This window comes from Phyllostomus discolor, chromosome 6 (assembly GCF_004126475.2).
Source record: "Phyllostomus discolor isolate MPI-MPIP mPhyDis1 chromosome 6, mPhyDis1.pri.v3, whole genome shotgun sequence".
Classification (NCBI taxonomy): domain Eukaryota; kingdom Metazoa; phylum Chordata; class Mammalia; order Chiroptera; family Phyllostomidae; genus Phyllostomus; species Phyllostomus discolor.
In genome coordinates this window covers 129,629,346-129,645,990 of record NC_040908.2, presented here as the reverse complement: position 1 = coordinate 129,645,990, position 16,645 = coordinate 129,629,346, and the positions used below count along the sequence as shown (strand labels likewise).

General features: G+C 38.5%; 1 protein-coding gene across 5 annotated transcripts; it reads left to right on the top strand.

Moving 5' to 3' along the window:
- Nucleotides 1–224: 224 nt before the first annotated feature.
- On the top strand, nucleotides 225–14,435 carry ZBED5 (zinc finger BED-type containing 5). Of its 5 annotated transcripts, none has more exons than XR_004903914.1 (3): nucleotides 225–1,253; nucleotides 2,879–2,993; nucleotides 12,490–14,435. XR_004903914.1 is itself a non-coding variant. In XM_036029031.1 (3 exons), exon 3 carries the CDS (start codon nucleotides 4,325–4,327, stop codon nucleotides 6,401–6,403), a length of 2,079 nt encoding a protein of 692 aa, XP_035884924.1. In that variant the 5' UTR covers nucleotides 616–1,253; nucleotides 2,930–2,993; nucleotides 4,152–4,324; the 3' UTR covers nucleotides 6,404–6,474. The 5 variants fall into 5 exon arrangements, 4 of the variants coding, with proteins under 4 accessions (XP_035884924.1, XP_028373131.1, XP_028373132.1 ...); XM_036029031.1 differs by lacking the exon at nucleotides 12,490–14,435 and adding an exon at nucleotides 4,152–6,474 and having other exon boundaries at nucleotides 616–1,253; nucleotides 2,930–2,993; XM_028517330.2 differs by lacking the exon at nucleotides 12,490–14,435 and adding an exon at nucleotides 4,152–6,474 and having other exon boundaries at nucleotides 616–1,253.
- The last annotated feature ends 2,210 nt before the right edge of the window (nucleotides 14,436–16,645 follow it).

Here is a 16,645-nt window from a genome sequence, read left to right as displayed (position 1 = left end):
TCATTTAGCTATTTCTACAGGACCTCGAAAAGCTAAAATATTGCAGACAATGGGGCCTACTGTTTAAGACAAGGTACTTAACAATTCCCTCCAAGAAGTGTAAATATTTCAAAGTGCCAGTATGGAAAAACCGACTTTAGGTCTCCTCAACGGATCTCACACAAAATAAAAATACCCAACTCATAGGTTTTTGCTGTGTTTTCAAAAAAGGAAAGGGAATAGGGCTACAGTTTAAACCTCCAGAATGCCGCAGCTAGCAAACTGAGTGTTCCAGAGGACTGGTCGATGGGTGCAGACAGCTGGGCATTCATTCCTTGGGCGAGGGGTACCACTTATGAGAGGTGTCAAATCAGAGCAAGAGATGCCACTATCCCTACCTACTCCTACATGGAGCCTCTATGACCCCGTTTGGAGTCACCACCCAAGAGCTCTGGCGGGAGGAGTACCGCGATGAGCGTCAGGCTCAGCTCTCCGCAGGGCCTGCCAGGGCTCCAGACACGCCAGCGTCGAGGAGGGGCGGAGAAGGGAGAGGGCGTTTTCTACCCAGATTCCAGTAGGAAAGCCAGGAAAAGAGAAAGCAGTTGCGTACTTGAACCTGGGGTGGGGCTGGGAGAACAAAGAGGTCGTGATAGCCCCAGCCTCACTCCGATCCTCTATAGACACTTCGTGGCACTGCGAACCCACACAAGTCACGCCGCCCCGGCGGAGCGTCAGAATCTAAGAGCATGCAGATTTCTCGAGTCCAGTCCGGCCCTAAGGCTCACAAATTCTGTGTGGTTGCATCCAGGCATCTGCGTTCTAAACAAGGGTCCGGGCTGACTTGGGCCCAGGGAAGTTTGAAAACAATCGCTTCACGTCTGACAGCACCTTGGTTCGCAGCTCAAACGAACTCAGCGCCGCGGCTGAGGCTAGGCCACGCCTCAACCGTGCTTGGTCCTTTCCTTTGGTCCCGCCCCACTGCTTAGCGTGGATTGGTGATGGAGAGCAACTCTGGCGCTGATTGGGCATCGGAGGAGTCGCTCGCGGAGACTGTAATTTCGGGTGCTCCAGGGTGCTAAATTTATCTTCAGAAGAGCGACCGTGCCAGCCGCGAATCGGATCTCTGTGGAGGTGGCATAGGCGATATCCCTGAACCGAGAGCATCACCCTGTCCCCGAATCCTTCTTTCCTGTTTTATTTTTCATTCCCCCCTCCTCCCGCCTCACCCCAGTCCGCGACGACTGGCTCTTGACCCTGTTCAGGCCTCGGTGAAGGTGAGGACCAGAGCCGCCACGGCGGCTAAATGGTGCGCTCTGAAATGGCCGCTGCCGTGAGCTGTGTAAAATGGCGGCCACAGGCTCAGCTGGGGACCGCGGCGCTGCTCTGCAGCCTAGCCGCAGCGTAGACCGTTCTCTCCATCATTGATGGAGATGCAGTAGAAAGATAGTGTTAGGTGCTGAGACGTGTTCATGTGGTTGTTAACTGAGGCGGCCGTCCGGGGACGCGAGGGAAGAGTTGTGTAGGCGAGGGTGGGCTCCGACAGGAAGCGAACACAGATGTGGCGGTCTATGGGCTTCACGCACCAGTGACAAGGAGTTGAGGGATGGCTGCCCCGGGCCACACATGAAGGTGACCACTGCTAAAAGCATTTAGGTGCTGGAAGGGAAGTTCATACCCACCTCCTGCTTAGGCTTTCAGACTGGACTGCACTCCAACCCAGCCCCCCTGCTCCTCAGGGTATTCAAAGATGGAACCGCCCGAGGGAGGAGGGTGTGAAGGGATGGTGCTACCTTCCAGTTTAACCGGAAGAGATAAAAAGTGAAGAAGATGTGCCCCCCCCCCCGCCCCTTTACTGAGAGTGGAATAGAAACTTTGCTCTCGAGGGAGACCAGACTCTTTGTCCTTACGAGATTCAGGGAAGCATCTTTAAAAAGGTGGGGTTGAGGCTTGAACACAAGCTTCCTACTCCCTTGTATCCTCTGGCAGCAGAAGACGGGGATCTGTTTTAAATCCTCCAGCAGCCCCACGAAGTTCTTTGTGGCTAAATCCAAATAGGGACTATAGAAAGAGAAGCTACTGCTCTTTTGGTCCCAATAATGGAGAGGTAGAGCTTTCTGCTGCTGCCAGATTGAGATACTAGGCTTTCTGGCAGCTGCAACCCATTGTAATCCATTTCCCTCTGCACCTTCCAACTCCTGGTACCAGATATTTTAGTGCTTGGGAAATGGAGAGTATTCAGGGACACGAGTAATGGCTAAGCGGTGGGCTCTGCTGTCAAACTTTTTGGGTTCTATTCTCAGTTCCTCACTTAAAAGGTATGTTAAGGTAACACTGTGACTTCTCATTTGTTCATCTCAAAAATGGGGTTATTGATAGTCCGACTCTCAGGTTTGTTTTGAGGATTAAATGAGCTAATCTATATGAGGGATTTAGCAGTTATTGGCACATTATAAACGGGCATCACTCAGTAAACATTAGTAACCTTGGAGGTTGGTTATTGAGGGGACAAAAACAGCAAAAAGCATATTTCATGTAACACTTCCATGTATAGAGTGCTTCCATTTTAGATTACTTTCAATAATAGTTTGAGACAATTAAGGATTAGCTGTACTTTCAAAATTTAGGCTTAGTTTTCAGGAGTTTTAAATTTATTTCTATGAAGTCATTGGGTAGGGGAGCATCTCAAAACAATGAAATGACCAGGGTATTAAACAGGACAAAATATTAGCGTATTTACTAAGTATGTTAGGCATCTTCTGTTTCAGTTCAAGATCTGCATTGCAGTGAAGAATCATTTGCACTGCCTGGATCTAAAATAAAATTGTAATGGATGGTCAATTTGGAGTTATGTAGTTAGTGCTGCTTTTGCAGTGTCTAATTTTAATTTTTCTCATTCTAGGCTATTGGTTACTTTCCTTCCACCCCATCCCTTAATTTTATTCTTTTGAAGAGTCTGCATTTCAAGATGCCAAGGTGGAGAGTGTGATTCCAGAAGGGAGTACTCCTCATTTCAGGTATCTTACTTACCATCTAGCTATCAATAAGAAAACCATTTTAATTCAGGCTCTAAGGTGAGAATACAAAGCTTATTCTGTAGCCAAATCATAAAGTTTAAAATAAAATTAGCTGTATTTGCATAGACACTAAGTTTCTATTTCTTAACTTACAAAGCTAGTATTCTTTAGAGGTTTTAACATTTGTGTTACTTTTCCTTTTATTTATAATTTTTAAAATATGAGAGAAATAAACCTATTAAAATTAGAGTTTATATTTTCTTTAGGTCTTGGTTAAGTTTTCATCTATAGTATCATGGGATGCAGAGTAATCAGTAAGATATACATTACTTTGAATGAGTCTTAATTTGGATAATATAAGTATTTATGTAATTTTAAGTTCAGAGAAATAGTAAGTAGCTTTTGGTCAATAGTTTATTTAGGATACAACAGAATTCTTTGTCTTGCAAAACTTGAACTTTTTTTTTTTTAATCCTCATCCAAGGGTATGTTTATTGATTTAGACAAAGAGGACAGGATTGTGGAGGGGTAACATCAATCAGTTAAGTGAACCCACTACCTTTTGATGTATGGGAGGATGCTCCAACCAACTGAGCCACCCAGCCAGGGCTGTTTGTGTATGTTTTAAAATAGCTCATTAGTTGCTAGCCCTGAAAGGAGGCTTCAGGTATATAATAGTATCAGCAAGGAATATATCTAATGTCAGTAGGCATCAGAAGTTAAACAAGATTCCAAGATACCATGAGAAGGGGTTGGTAAATCATGCTCTATGCTGTTTTTGTAAATAGAGATTTATTGAGACACAACTATCCCTATTTTATGTATTGTCTATGACTGCTGTTGTGCTACAACTACAGAATTGAGGAGTTGCACTAGAAACCATATGGCTCATAAAGTCAAAAAAATATTTACCATATGGCCGTTTACAGAAAAAGTTTGCCAACCCCTGCCATGGGACATATTCTTCAAGGTCCCTTAAAAACGCATTTCTCAACACTTCATTATTTCTTAACCCAATGATTCCCAAATTGTGTTGTATGGAATATTAATATTCTCTAAGTTAATTAGTGTTCTGAGAAAAAAGGTCAATGCTAACAATAGATTTTTTCATAGTTTATCTTAACTATAAGTTTAAAACTACTAAACTCATTTCTATAGCTTTTATTTTTATGTGATAATCTACCTTTAAGAAAAGGTGTGCCATACCTGAGAGCACCAGGAAATCGCATGAGAGATCACCTGATAGACGAACGTGTGATGTTCCATCTGCGCATTGATGCATAGGCAGCATTTACAAATTAACTGATGTGTTGCTATATATCATCTCTTTGATGATTGCTCGTCTTCTATGTATCCTGTATTATAATTTCAACAAATCTGTGATACTCGATGTTTATTCTAAACTAACCATGTTTTGTACCACAAATACATTGCCTATGGATCTATTGCCGAAACAAGGAAGTCTTAAACAAGAAGTAGAATCATTTTACCAAATTGTGTCTGATTCAAATGATCAAAAAGTTGGAATATTACAAAATGAAGATGAACAGTTACAGCCTTCAGTTTCTAAAAAACCAGAAGATGAGCTTTCCAGGGTCCAATTTATATCCAATTCCAACAAAATAACATTTAGTAAGAAACCAAAAAGAAGAAAATATGATGAAAGTTATTTGTCTTTTGGATTTACTTACTTTGGAAATAGAGATGCTCCTCATGCTCAGTGTGTGTTATGTAAAAAAATTTTGTCAAACAGCTCTTTGGCCCCTAGTAAACTTCGAAGACATTTGGAAACTAAACATGCTGCATATAAAGACAAAGACATAAGCTTTTTCAAGCAACATCTTGATTCACCTGAAAATAATAAACCCCCAACACCTAAAATTGTCAATACAGATAATGAAAGTGCTACAGAGGCATCATATAATGTAAGTTACCATATAGCTCTCAGTGGAGAGGCTCATACTGTTGGAGAATTGCTTATCAAACCTTGTGCAAAAGATGTCGTGATGCGGATGTTTGATGAACAATACAGTAAAAAAATAGATGCAGTGCAACTATCAAACAGTACCATTGCACGTCGAATTAAGGATCTAGCTGCTGACATTGAAGAAGAGCTTGTTTGTAGACTGAAAATTTGTGATGGGTTTTCACTGCAACTAGATGAATCAGCTGATGTTTCAGGACTTGCTGTGCTTCTTGTATTTGTTCGTTATCGGTTTAATAAGTCTATTGAGGAAGACCTACTTTTATGTGAATCTTTGCAAAGTAATGCTACTGGTAAAGAAATTTTTAACTGCATCAACAGTTTTATGCAGAAACATGAAATTGAATGGGAAAAATGTGTTGATGTTTGTAGTGATGCATCTAGGGCAATGGATGGGAAAATTGCTGAGGCTGTCACCTTGATAAAGTATGTGGCTCCCGAAAGTACCAGTAGTCACTGCCTATTATATAGACATGCACTAGCCGTTAAAATAATGCCTACATCTCTGAAAAATGTGTTAGATCAAGCAGTGCAAATCATCAATTATATTAAAGCTCGACCACATCAATCCAGACTACTAAAAATTTTATGTGAAGAAATGGGTGCCCAGCACACAGCACTTCTTCTAAATACAGAGGTGAGGTGGCTTTCTCGAGGTAAAGTTCTGGTAAGACTTTTTGAGCTTCGTCGTGAACTATTGGTTTTCATGGATTCTGCTTTTCAACTCTCTGATTGTTTAACAAATTTATCTTGGCTGCTAAGACTTGCATATCTTGCAGATATTTTTACTAAATTAAATGAGGTTAATCTGTCAATGCAAGGAAAAAATGTGACAGTGTTTACAGTATTTGATAAAATGTCATCATTGTTAAGAAAATTGGCATTTTGGGCTTCATCTGTAGAAGAAGAAAACTTTGATTGTTTTCCTACACTTAGTGACTTTTTGACTGAAATTAATTCTACAGTTGATAAAGATATTTGTAGTGCCATTGTACAGCACCTAAGGGGTTTGCGCTCTACTCTGTTAAAATATTTTCCTGTTACAAATGACAATAATGCTTGGGTTAGAAATCCATTTACAGTAACTGTTAAACCAGTCTCATTAGTAGCACGGGACTATGAGAGCCTGATTGATTTAACATCCGATTCTCAAGTGAAACAAAATTTCAGTGAACTTTCCCTAAATGATTTTTGGAGTAGCCTAATTCAAGAGTACCCAAGCATTGCAAGGCGTGCAGTTCGTGTACTTCTTCCTTTTGCTACAATGCACCTGTGTGAAACAGGATTTTCATATTATGCTGCAACAAAAACGAAATACAGGAAAAGGCTTGATGCTGCACCTCATATGCGGATCCGACTTAGCAACATTACACCTAATATTAAGCGGATATGTGATAAAAAGACACAGAAACACTGTTCTCATTGAAATTAAAGGTTTTGCATGTCTCGTGATGACCAAATATAAGATGAAAATAAAAAATGATTTTATCTCTGGCATTTTGGAATTTTAAATAAAAATATTTAAATTTTTTTCTATTTCTTAGATTTTAATAACTAAATCAAAAATGTAAATGTATTATTATTGGTATTTCTTTGTCACGTAATTTCAAAGGGTTCCATGGTCATAACTTTATCTTGATTCACCAGGTAAAGTCCCAATTCCTTAGCATAATGTACCTCTCTTTAGGATCTAATCCTTACCAATATTTCAAGCCATGCCTACCCTGCAGCCTACCAATCAAATGGAATTTCATGCCATTTCTTAAACATCACACTGTTCTATGCCTTAAGGTCTCAAAAAACTATTACTTCTCTTTCTTGCTTCCTAACAAATTCTTGTTTGCTTTTCAACACTTTGATTTATCATAAGTATTTTTATTCTCTATATCTTTCTATTTTGGCCTTATTTTTTGTGTCTGTCTTAACTGTGACAGCTTGGTTGTCTCATGATTCCCAGTTGGACTGAGCTCTTAGAGGGTCTTATCCAGCTCTGTGTCTCCATTATTGGCAAAAAGCCTTACTGAAGTGTGATGGTTAATAAAGGAAAAATGTTGAAGCTGAACAAAAATTGGAATAGGGCACGGTGGATTATATGTGTATATTCTACATGTTTACAGAATGCTACCCTTTGATTTTTGTCTGTTATTTTGTTACCTAGAATTCATTGTGACTGTTCGACAGAGGTCACTAAGAATGTCATAGCTCTGAAGAGAGGAAGTATAAAGAACTTTTTCAGATATCTTCTTTATTTCTCAGTTCCTATATACATTACTGAATATTCCATACACTGTAGTCTAAATTAATGAGACTTTACTATACTTAAAGATAATTGGCCTCAAAACATCTTATCAATTCATTAGAATACTATGAAAAATTTCAGACTGACATTCCTGTCTGTAAGCTTCTCTTCCCATATCACATCACACAACACAGATCACCAGTTCAGTGGTAATCAAGAGCTACTGCAGATAGCCATTTATTTAATCTAACTTATTCAAACCTGTCTCTCTTTTTGGGGAGTAGGTGTACCTCTCCTCACTAAGGCAGAATGTGGTAGAATCACTAGAGTTAGGTACCTGCTCCTCTGCTCAACTATTTAACATTGGGCAATTGAGCCCTCCTGAATCTCAGTTATCTCATTTGTAAAATAATTATGCCTCTGTGAAGGGTTATTATTCAGATTAAATGAGAATGTATTAAAAACTAACTGGGTGATCAGGAATAGATATGTGACATATGTTAACCAGCTTAACAATAACCCACAACCTTCATATCAACTGATATGTGACATATGTTAGTTCCCTGACATATTCAACTATGACCCAGTTAAACTTAACTCCACACTCAAACTTCTAATCTTGAGTTTTTATTTTCTGTGGAAACGCAACAGCTCTCCAGGTGAAAGGACTTGAGGTAGCAAGATTAAGCATCTCTAGACCATGCTTTTTCCCCTTTGTCACATTATTAAGCACATATTTACCTGTCAGTTACCTTACCAGATGCTTGTGTGTTACCTATAATCTTTACAACAATCCTAAGGGATTAGGTAATTTTTTATTTGGCCAAGGTCATGCAGCACATGGCAGAGCTTAGTCTAAAGTGGATCTTTTCCAAAGACAAAACGTTTTGCAGTTACTGCCTTTCACATTTTTCTGATAGCATCAAATAGTGACTTGGAAGTTTACCTAAAATGCCCTACTAAAATCTAAGTGTTTATTTCCTGTGTGTGTGTTGGAGGGTATGTCTCTAAATTCATACAAAATTATCTAAAAGTATGAGTCCTTATTTTAAAATATGTAAAAAAAAATAGGGATTAAGTTGCTCTCAAGTAAAATTAATTTTCCAAAAAGAATTCATTGTACTAGTTCATACCTGCAATACTTTTTATCAACTAATCCCAGAATTAAATCTACCATGGTTTCAGAATCATGTATAATGCCATAATGTCTACATCTGGCCGGTACTTCAAATCTGATGATTAGACCCCTTATGAGATTGCTGAACCAGAGCCCTTGATTAGATTATCTGTCAGCCTCTTAAGATGTAAGACCTCTTGTGGTCTGTTTACAGTTTTTCCCCCTAACCTCCTCTAAGGTTCCAGATTCCTACATTTAAACTCAAGTCCGTTGACTAGGACCCTGCGATCTGCTACTGGATCTCTTCCATTTCAACCCTACCCAACTTGGTTCTTAATGCCAATTTCTCACCTGTTTTATAATAATATCCTAAATAATATGCTCATGGAACCCTCATATGGCAACTACCCTTCCTGCCCGTGCATGAAACAGTAAAATTCCCCTAATGTGTCCAACCCAGAAGGACTTTCCCACCTTTAATCCCTGTATTTCTAGTAATTAAAATTGTCTTGACTTCTTAATGAGGATTATTTCCTATGTCAATCTTGCACTACTACCATACACACTTAATTATACAAATTGTAATCTTGTAGCTAAAACTCCTTTTGGATCATTTACTGAACTTAGCAAATTTCCAGTACAAAAAAGTGCTCAGTTAAGGGTAAAGTATTAATGTGAAATACAGTTCATACATAACATGAAAATTAGCTTTAAAATCCTTAGCCTCACTTAAATAGATAAGGCAGTAACTATTATTTGCCTTTCTCTTTTTTATGTTTTTTATTTTTTTTATTTTATTTTAATCATTGTTCATATACAGTTTTCTCCTTTTTACTCCCAATCCAGTGCCCTATTATTTGCCTTTCAAATACTCCAAAAGTATTTAATAAGCCCTCCCTATTGCCTTAAAATTGCAATTTTCCTCCCCGCAAAATAATTCACTTACAATTCTTGAAAACCACCACTAACTATGTAAAGCTAGGTGCCTCTGAAACTTACTTTCATCTTTTAAAGTTATTATAACTGCACTGCTAATTACTACAATGGAAAGAATTCTGAAGCAGGTATCAAGAGACTTGTGTTCTGCAACTAATTAACTGCCTTAGATAAGTTCATCCTCTATAGACCTTAGTTTCTTCATTTATTAAATGAAAGGGGATGAATTAGAATGAGCCCTAAAGTTCTTGTCAAATAAGATAAAAATTTGAACCTAAATAAAGGCTAGCATGTTGGTAAGATGTACTCAGTTATTTGAAATACATGGTTTTTATCTTAGAAGCCAAGCTTTTTCAATGAATCTTGCCATAATATGCACCAACCAAATTATAATGTATAAATTGCCTCATCAATGAAGTGCTTTTCGAGAAAGGAGGTGATGGGGTGGGAAGGAGAAAAACGGGAAATGTACTTTGAAATTTAGAAAACACTGGGAAAACTAAAATATGTTCAGTTATGATTATATTGAAATCCATAGATTAAAGATATAGTATATCCTTAGTATACTATAGACTAAGGATTAACTAAAGTGTCAGGTAGGCTACAGTGGAAATGGCTGTCTATATCCCCAACAACTCTTCCTCTCCCAAACCACACCCTCATTTTCTTTCAATTATTCATCCCCCTACGTAATCCATATACTTAAGCAAAAGCTAATCCCACTCCAGCTTTGGGAATTTTGTCTTAAAATAGTAGCTTTCAAACTCTTTTTTTACTTCAATTCACAATAAGAACCTGTACATTATAATCCAGGTGTGTACCATATGTGTGTGAACACCAAAATTTCATAAAGCAATACTAACCTTCCATATATGCAATGCAATCTCAAGTCTACTTTTTAAAATGATTAGGATCCAAAGATTAATTTCAGGATCTATTCTTGGACTATTGATCCACCACCATTTGAAAAACACTGTAAGTGTAATGCCATTGCCCTTACAAAAATTGTTCAGGAACTTGGATCTAAGCCTATTAAGACATAGTATTACTCTAGCCACAGGAGTAGCATGTGACCTAATAAAAGCTAGTGGAAAGCAAGGGCAGTATTATAAGGGGCTTTGAGAAAAGATGTTTCCCCACTCTTAAGGAAGAGATAAATGTACTATATACTTGAGAGACCTGGAATTATTGCAGCTCTCTAGCTACAGCATGGGGATAAAGCCAACATATAGGGGAGAACAGAACAAAAAAAAAATAAATGAAACCAGAGCCCTGGTTGAACCATGCTTGATCAATATTCCACCTTTAATTTTTTTTGTTACCTAGGCCAATAACTGCCCTTTATGCTTAAGATACTTTATATTGGGTTTCCTATTACCATAGGCACAATCATCTTATTTACTATTGTTTAGTCTAAAGGGAAAGCTACATAAAACTGTAATTTATTAGTAAAATTAGCTGTAGTGATGAGATGAGTGTCATCCCAAACTAAGTCTGATTTCTGGTTATTCAGCCCTCTACCATAGTGTTATCATTTAAAACTGCCACTGGTAACATTTTATAGACCAGAAGCTAAATCACATATTTTGACGTTATTAGATATCATCAAATGCCATTTATTACTCAGTGGAACAACTGGGTAATATATGGATTTTCCTTAATCTCTTAGGCTGCACTAGTTATAAGTTGGATATATAATTTAAATTAGAAATTAACCTTGAGAACAAATCTGTTCATTTTTCCTTTAATTTATAAAAGACCCTGGTAAGTATGGATTTTTAAAGGTTTATTAAGTCATATGTTTTGTGGGAGAAATAGTCAGAAATAATTTGAGTAGTCCCCTATTTTAAAAGTTGCTTTCTGTCAAAGTTGTAAACAAGTTCCCTAAAGAATTATTTTAACTCAGAAGAGTTATGTGTTGACAAGGCAAAATCTCACATTGCACCTAGCATGGCTTTCATGACAAATACCTTTGAGCAAAATAAACCTTTTCCCAAACAAGCTGAGACTTAGGTTTAAGGTGATAATCTAAATGCCTACATTTGACTCTATCTTCCTAAAATTTGGTAGACATGCTGAAAGAAATACCAAATTCAGACTAAATCTATAACAATACTAAGAAATGGAGTAAAGGTATCATAACTCAAAGAATTTACATTCTAGTGGGAAAGACAGACCATTAATTGCTATGTAGAAAATAAAACAGGTTAATGTGAAAGTAATGAATAGTGTCAACCAAGTTAATTTGAGAAGGTCTTTTCAAGAAAGTGACATGAGAGCTGAAGCCTGAGTAATAAGGAGTCAGTCAAATAAAGAATGGGGAAAGTATTCCAGATGGAGAGAAGGCAAGGACAAACAAGTTTAGGGTATTTAAGGAATAGAAAGATTAATATGTCTGGGATAGAGTACCACAAGCATGGTAGCTGTCAAAGAGGAACTAACCAGATTACATAGGGCATTAGAAGCTAATATAAGGAGTTTGGATTTTGAGTAAAATGGGAAGCCATTGTGTTCCCAAGCTGTAGGAGTTTCGAGCTATGGTACCAACTCCAAGGGGTATTTGTAAATGTGTGAGGGCATTGAGGGAAAAACTATTATAAGGGTATTTTAGATCCATTAGTACAGATAGAATATGCACCCACATAAGACCCTTTGTTTTGAAGAGCTTAAAATTTGGGTGATACTGGGACCTTCGTTACTTCTGAGGAGACCCAGAACTTTAGAGACTTCACTTTGAAAAATGTGCATATTAATTGAAAGATTCTTCATCTACATTCTTAAGAGCAGGGAACATATATTGGACCTGTTTTCATCCCATTGTAGCACCATGTTAAACTGGCGGCACTGTTTTGTGGCGCAAATTTGACAACCACCTGAATTTGGGAGCATATAAAATTTAATGTCCATTATCTTTTGTCATAAGAAAATGTAGAGCATTAATCAAAGACCTGTGATCTATAAAAATGCCAAGATTTGGCTTTCAGTCTGTTTGTACTGAGTGAAGGGATGAATGTTGAGTTTCCAAGCCTTGTCTAGTAACTCTTCAAGTTGGCTGCTACCACCATGTTCTTTTTGCTGCCATAACTTCCCCACATTTCACCTGTCCCTTGAGAAAGAGAATTCCTTTATTCTTAATGGGTAGAGGAGTAAAAGAGACTTATCCTTTGGAAATGTCACTGTTGGAATTACATTTTTAATTTGATTGTTCAACTTCCACCAGATGATTTCAAGACTTTGTATAAGAAGTAGCTGTAGCTCCCTGCCCAAAATATGTAAGGGAAGTTGAGGTCTGAATGCTACAACACTGGGTTGGCTCAGAATGGCAGAATAAGATTTTATTACAAGGGTTTTCACCATGCTAATAAAACAGTATCTTAAAAACTGTGGATGTTCATTTCCAGAGCACTTCATAGGTGTTAGGCAATTCAGCAGTAGGTCATATAACCATGTTACAGCTATGGAAAAATTAATTGCCTGACACTTATGAGGTACTTGTGGTTTAGAAAAGGACCTTTAAAATGCAAAATGCTAGTTTGCTATCCTACATGTATAAATGAAAAGGTTAGACATCATCTCTCATAAGAAGTATAATATCCTGGTGTATTGTCAAAGCCTCAAATGCTTTTAGGGTTCTTAAAAGGCTCCCAGGTTCACTCAGTAACATTCATTCATCATTTTTTCCACCAAGCACCTATTTCAAGAAACTATAGAATACACCTACATTAACAACAATTCACTTTTCAACTACCTGTCACAGCCTTTATTAAATACACATACATTATTCCCCCCCTTTACCAAGGTGAATATGTTTTAAGTCCTCCAGTGGATGCCTGAAACTGCTAATAGCACTGAATTCTATATACACTGTTTTCCTATACATACATATCTATGGTAAAGTTTAATTTATAAGTTTGGCATACTAAGAGGTTAAGTATAGTAAAGTAGGACAATTATAACAATATATTGTAGAAAATGTTATGTGAATGTGCTCACTCAAAATATTGTACTGTAGTCACCCCTGTGATGATGTGCAATGATATAATGCTTATGTTATGAGATGAAGTAAGGTGAATGACACAGGCATTGTGACATAGAATTAGGCTATTATTGACCTTCTGATGATACATAAGAAGGAGGATCATCTTCTTCAGTTGATCCTGCATCATGGAGCCATGGTAATGTTGATGGTTGATGTCAAGAGCAAACAGTGTTGATGGTTGGGGAAATTTAATGTTTTTGGACCACAGTTAACTATAGGTAACTGAAACTAAAGAAAGTAAAACCTCAGATAAGAGGGAACTACTCTATAATACATCAAATCACCATAAATCTACCACACAGCTCTCACCAGGAACTAAGCCAGCATACCTTTTCAAGAAAAAAATTGGAAACAAATTTTTCTGGCAGTCAAAATGTGTGTTTGTTCTAGAAAACAAGCTATCCTCAAGGCTTCAGTGTTCAGTCAGATATAATACAGAGATCTAGGCTGTCGTGGGCTGAAGTTCTAAATCTTAACTAATTTCACAATATATTGACTATCAATTAGGTTCTCACAGTGTTCCTGCAAGCATCAAAGAAGTCCAGCACTCCTTAAATTGTGCAACAGCAACAAACTGTACATAGTCTGTTTTTGCTTAATTTTGTACTCAACATAAAATGTAGACTTTCATTAACTAAACTTTATGCCAAAACATGAAATGAATAGAACTCGTGAAACAAAGGCCAAAAGTCAAGACACAAACCCTGTTATGAAGATAATGAAGAATTGTTTGGAGTATGTATAGAGCATTTATCTAGTATTTAGCCAGTCAAATACTGAAACACATAACCATGCCTCTGCCTTGTATTATATCATTATTAGAAGAAATTTAATGGCAAAGCAAATGTTGCATTTACAAGTCATAAAATATTAAAAACACATTAATCCAGAATAAACATAGGAAAGATACAGTTAAATGTTTAAATTCTTACATCCAATTTTATAGTAAAAGAGGGAAAATAAGCTCCATGAAAGCAGAGACCTTGACTTATCCACCTTTGTATTTTCAGGAATACCTAGAATAACACCTGACACCTAATAGTTGTTCCTTCAGTAACTGTTGAGGACTTCCAGTCAAGATGGCAGGTATAGGTAAACATGGTACTGCTTTCCTGCTACAACCACATCATGTAGTTTAGCTACAACTAAACTACAGAACATCCATCATTCAGAATGGCCTGAAATCTGGCTGAATAGAAGTCCTACAAGTAGGGAATTAAAAAAAGAAGCCACAGCAAAACTGATTGGAAGGGCAGATACAAGAAATGGGCTGGTCCCACACTCACATGTGGCAAGTAAAAGTTGGGAGGGATATCTTGGCTGTAGAGGACCTCCCTGAGGGGCAAGAAATCCCAGGCCCACACCAGATCCCCCAGCCAAAGGTTCCAGTGCCAGGAAGAGAAGTTCCCCTAACTTATGCCTGTAAAAACCAATGGGAATTGAGTTTGAGGGAGGCAGAGGACTTCTAGAGACCTAGGCAGTTCCTCTTAAAGGTCCCATGTATGGACTTACTGAGACTCACTTGCTCTGTGCTCCAGTGCTGGGGCAGTAATTCAAAAGGCATTGGGGACATTTGGGGAGAGCATTCTCCCAGACAGAACTGCTGACAGAGACCAAGTGGGGCCTTTGACAAGCCCTCCCTTGACAGAACTGGCAGGCACCACATCTGGAACTCTATCAACCTGGCCCCACTGTTTGCCCCAACCTGATGATTCCCAGAGGCCCTTCCCCACCCAACTTTCAGGGCTTCCCCAGTAGTTTGCAGTGACTTTTTCATACAAATGGCCTGTTTTGGCGCATGCTTCAATTTTCCTAAAATCTCTCAAACAAGCAGCATTTGTCCTCAGTGTGCCCCCATACCCTTCACTGAGTGGTCCCCAGGCTTAGCACTAGCAGCAGCCAGCTTTGGTTTGCTACTTGGCCTCACCTGGGCACCTCCAAGCCAAGCACTAGTAGGAGCCATCTGCAGATCACTTTGTATCTCATGCCATGTGGCCCTGGGGTAGAAAATAGGCAGCAGCTGACTGGCCATCACCTCTCAGAGGCCCCAGAGTCAGCACACCCAATGGACAACTTCAGACCACATTGAAGCACCACCACCACCTAACCACCTCTAACGGTGACACTCGGGCAGACTCAGCAGCTGTGCACCAGAGCCCGACTGCTCTGTGGGGTGGGCCCCTGTACAGCTGAACCTCCATGGTGGTCAGTGGTCATAGCCAGTCCTTGTAGCTGATTATCCTGGGGGTAAATCCCTTCCATTGATGTGCCAACAGCAATCAAGGCTCTACTACAACAGGAGGGTATACACAATCCAAACGGGGTACACCTCAAGTGCCCAGCTAAGGTGTTTGAGGAGGCTGTGCCACTGGATCCTATAGAACACCTACTATATTAGGTCACTCTACCAATCCTGAGGACATAGCAGCTCTACCTAATACTTAGAAACAAACACATGGAGGCTACCAAAATGAGAAGACAAAGAAGCATGAGCCAAATGAAAAAAGAACAAAATGCCAGAAAAAAAAAATAGAGACAAGCAATTTACTAGATGCAGAGTTCAAAAAGCTTGATATAAGGATGCTCAATGAACTTGGAACCTTAACAGCATAAAACAAAAAGGACCAGTCAGAAATGAAGGATACACTAAATGAAATGAATAATTTATAGGGAATCAACAGTAGAGTACATGAACCAAAGAATGAAATCAGCAACTTGGAATATAAGGAAGCAAAAAACACCAAATTAGAACAGCAAAAATTAAAAAAAGGATAAGGTAAGGTGTTTCTTGGACATCTTCAAGCATACCAACATTTACTTCAGGGGGATGCCAGGAGAAGAGAGAACAAGAAATTGAAAACTTGCTTGAAAAAATAATCACAGAAAACTTCCCTAACTTAGTGAAGGAAACAGACATACAAGTCCAAGAAATACAGAGAGCCCCAACAAGAAGAACCCAAACATGTCCACACCAAGACACATCATAATTAAAATGGCAGAGATTAAAAAGAAAGAGAATCTTAAAAGCAGCAAGAGAAAAGCAGTTACCTACGAGAGCTCCCAAAATAATGTCAGCTGATTTCTCAACAGAAACTGTGCAGGCCAGAAGGAAGTGGCAAGAAATATTCAAAGCAATGAAAAGAAGTAATTACAACCAAGATTACTCTACCCAGCAAAGTTATCATTTAAAATCGAAGGACATATAAGGAGCTTCCCATGCAAGAAAAAGCTAAAGGAGGTCTTCACCACCAAACCAGTATTACATGAAATGTTAAAGAGTCTTTTTAAAACAGAAGAGCCCTGGCTGGTGTGGCTCAGTGGATTGAGACTAGCCTCC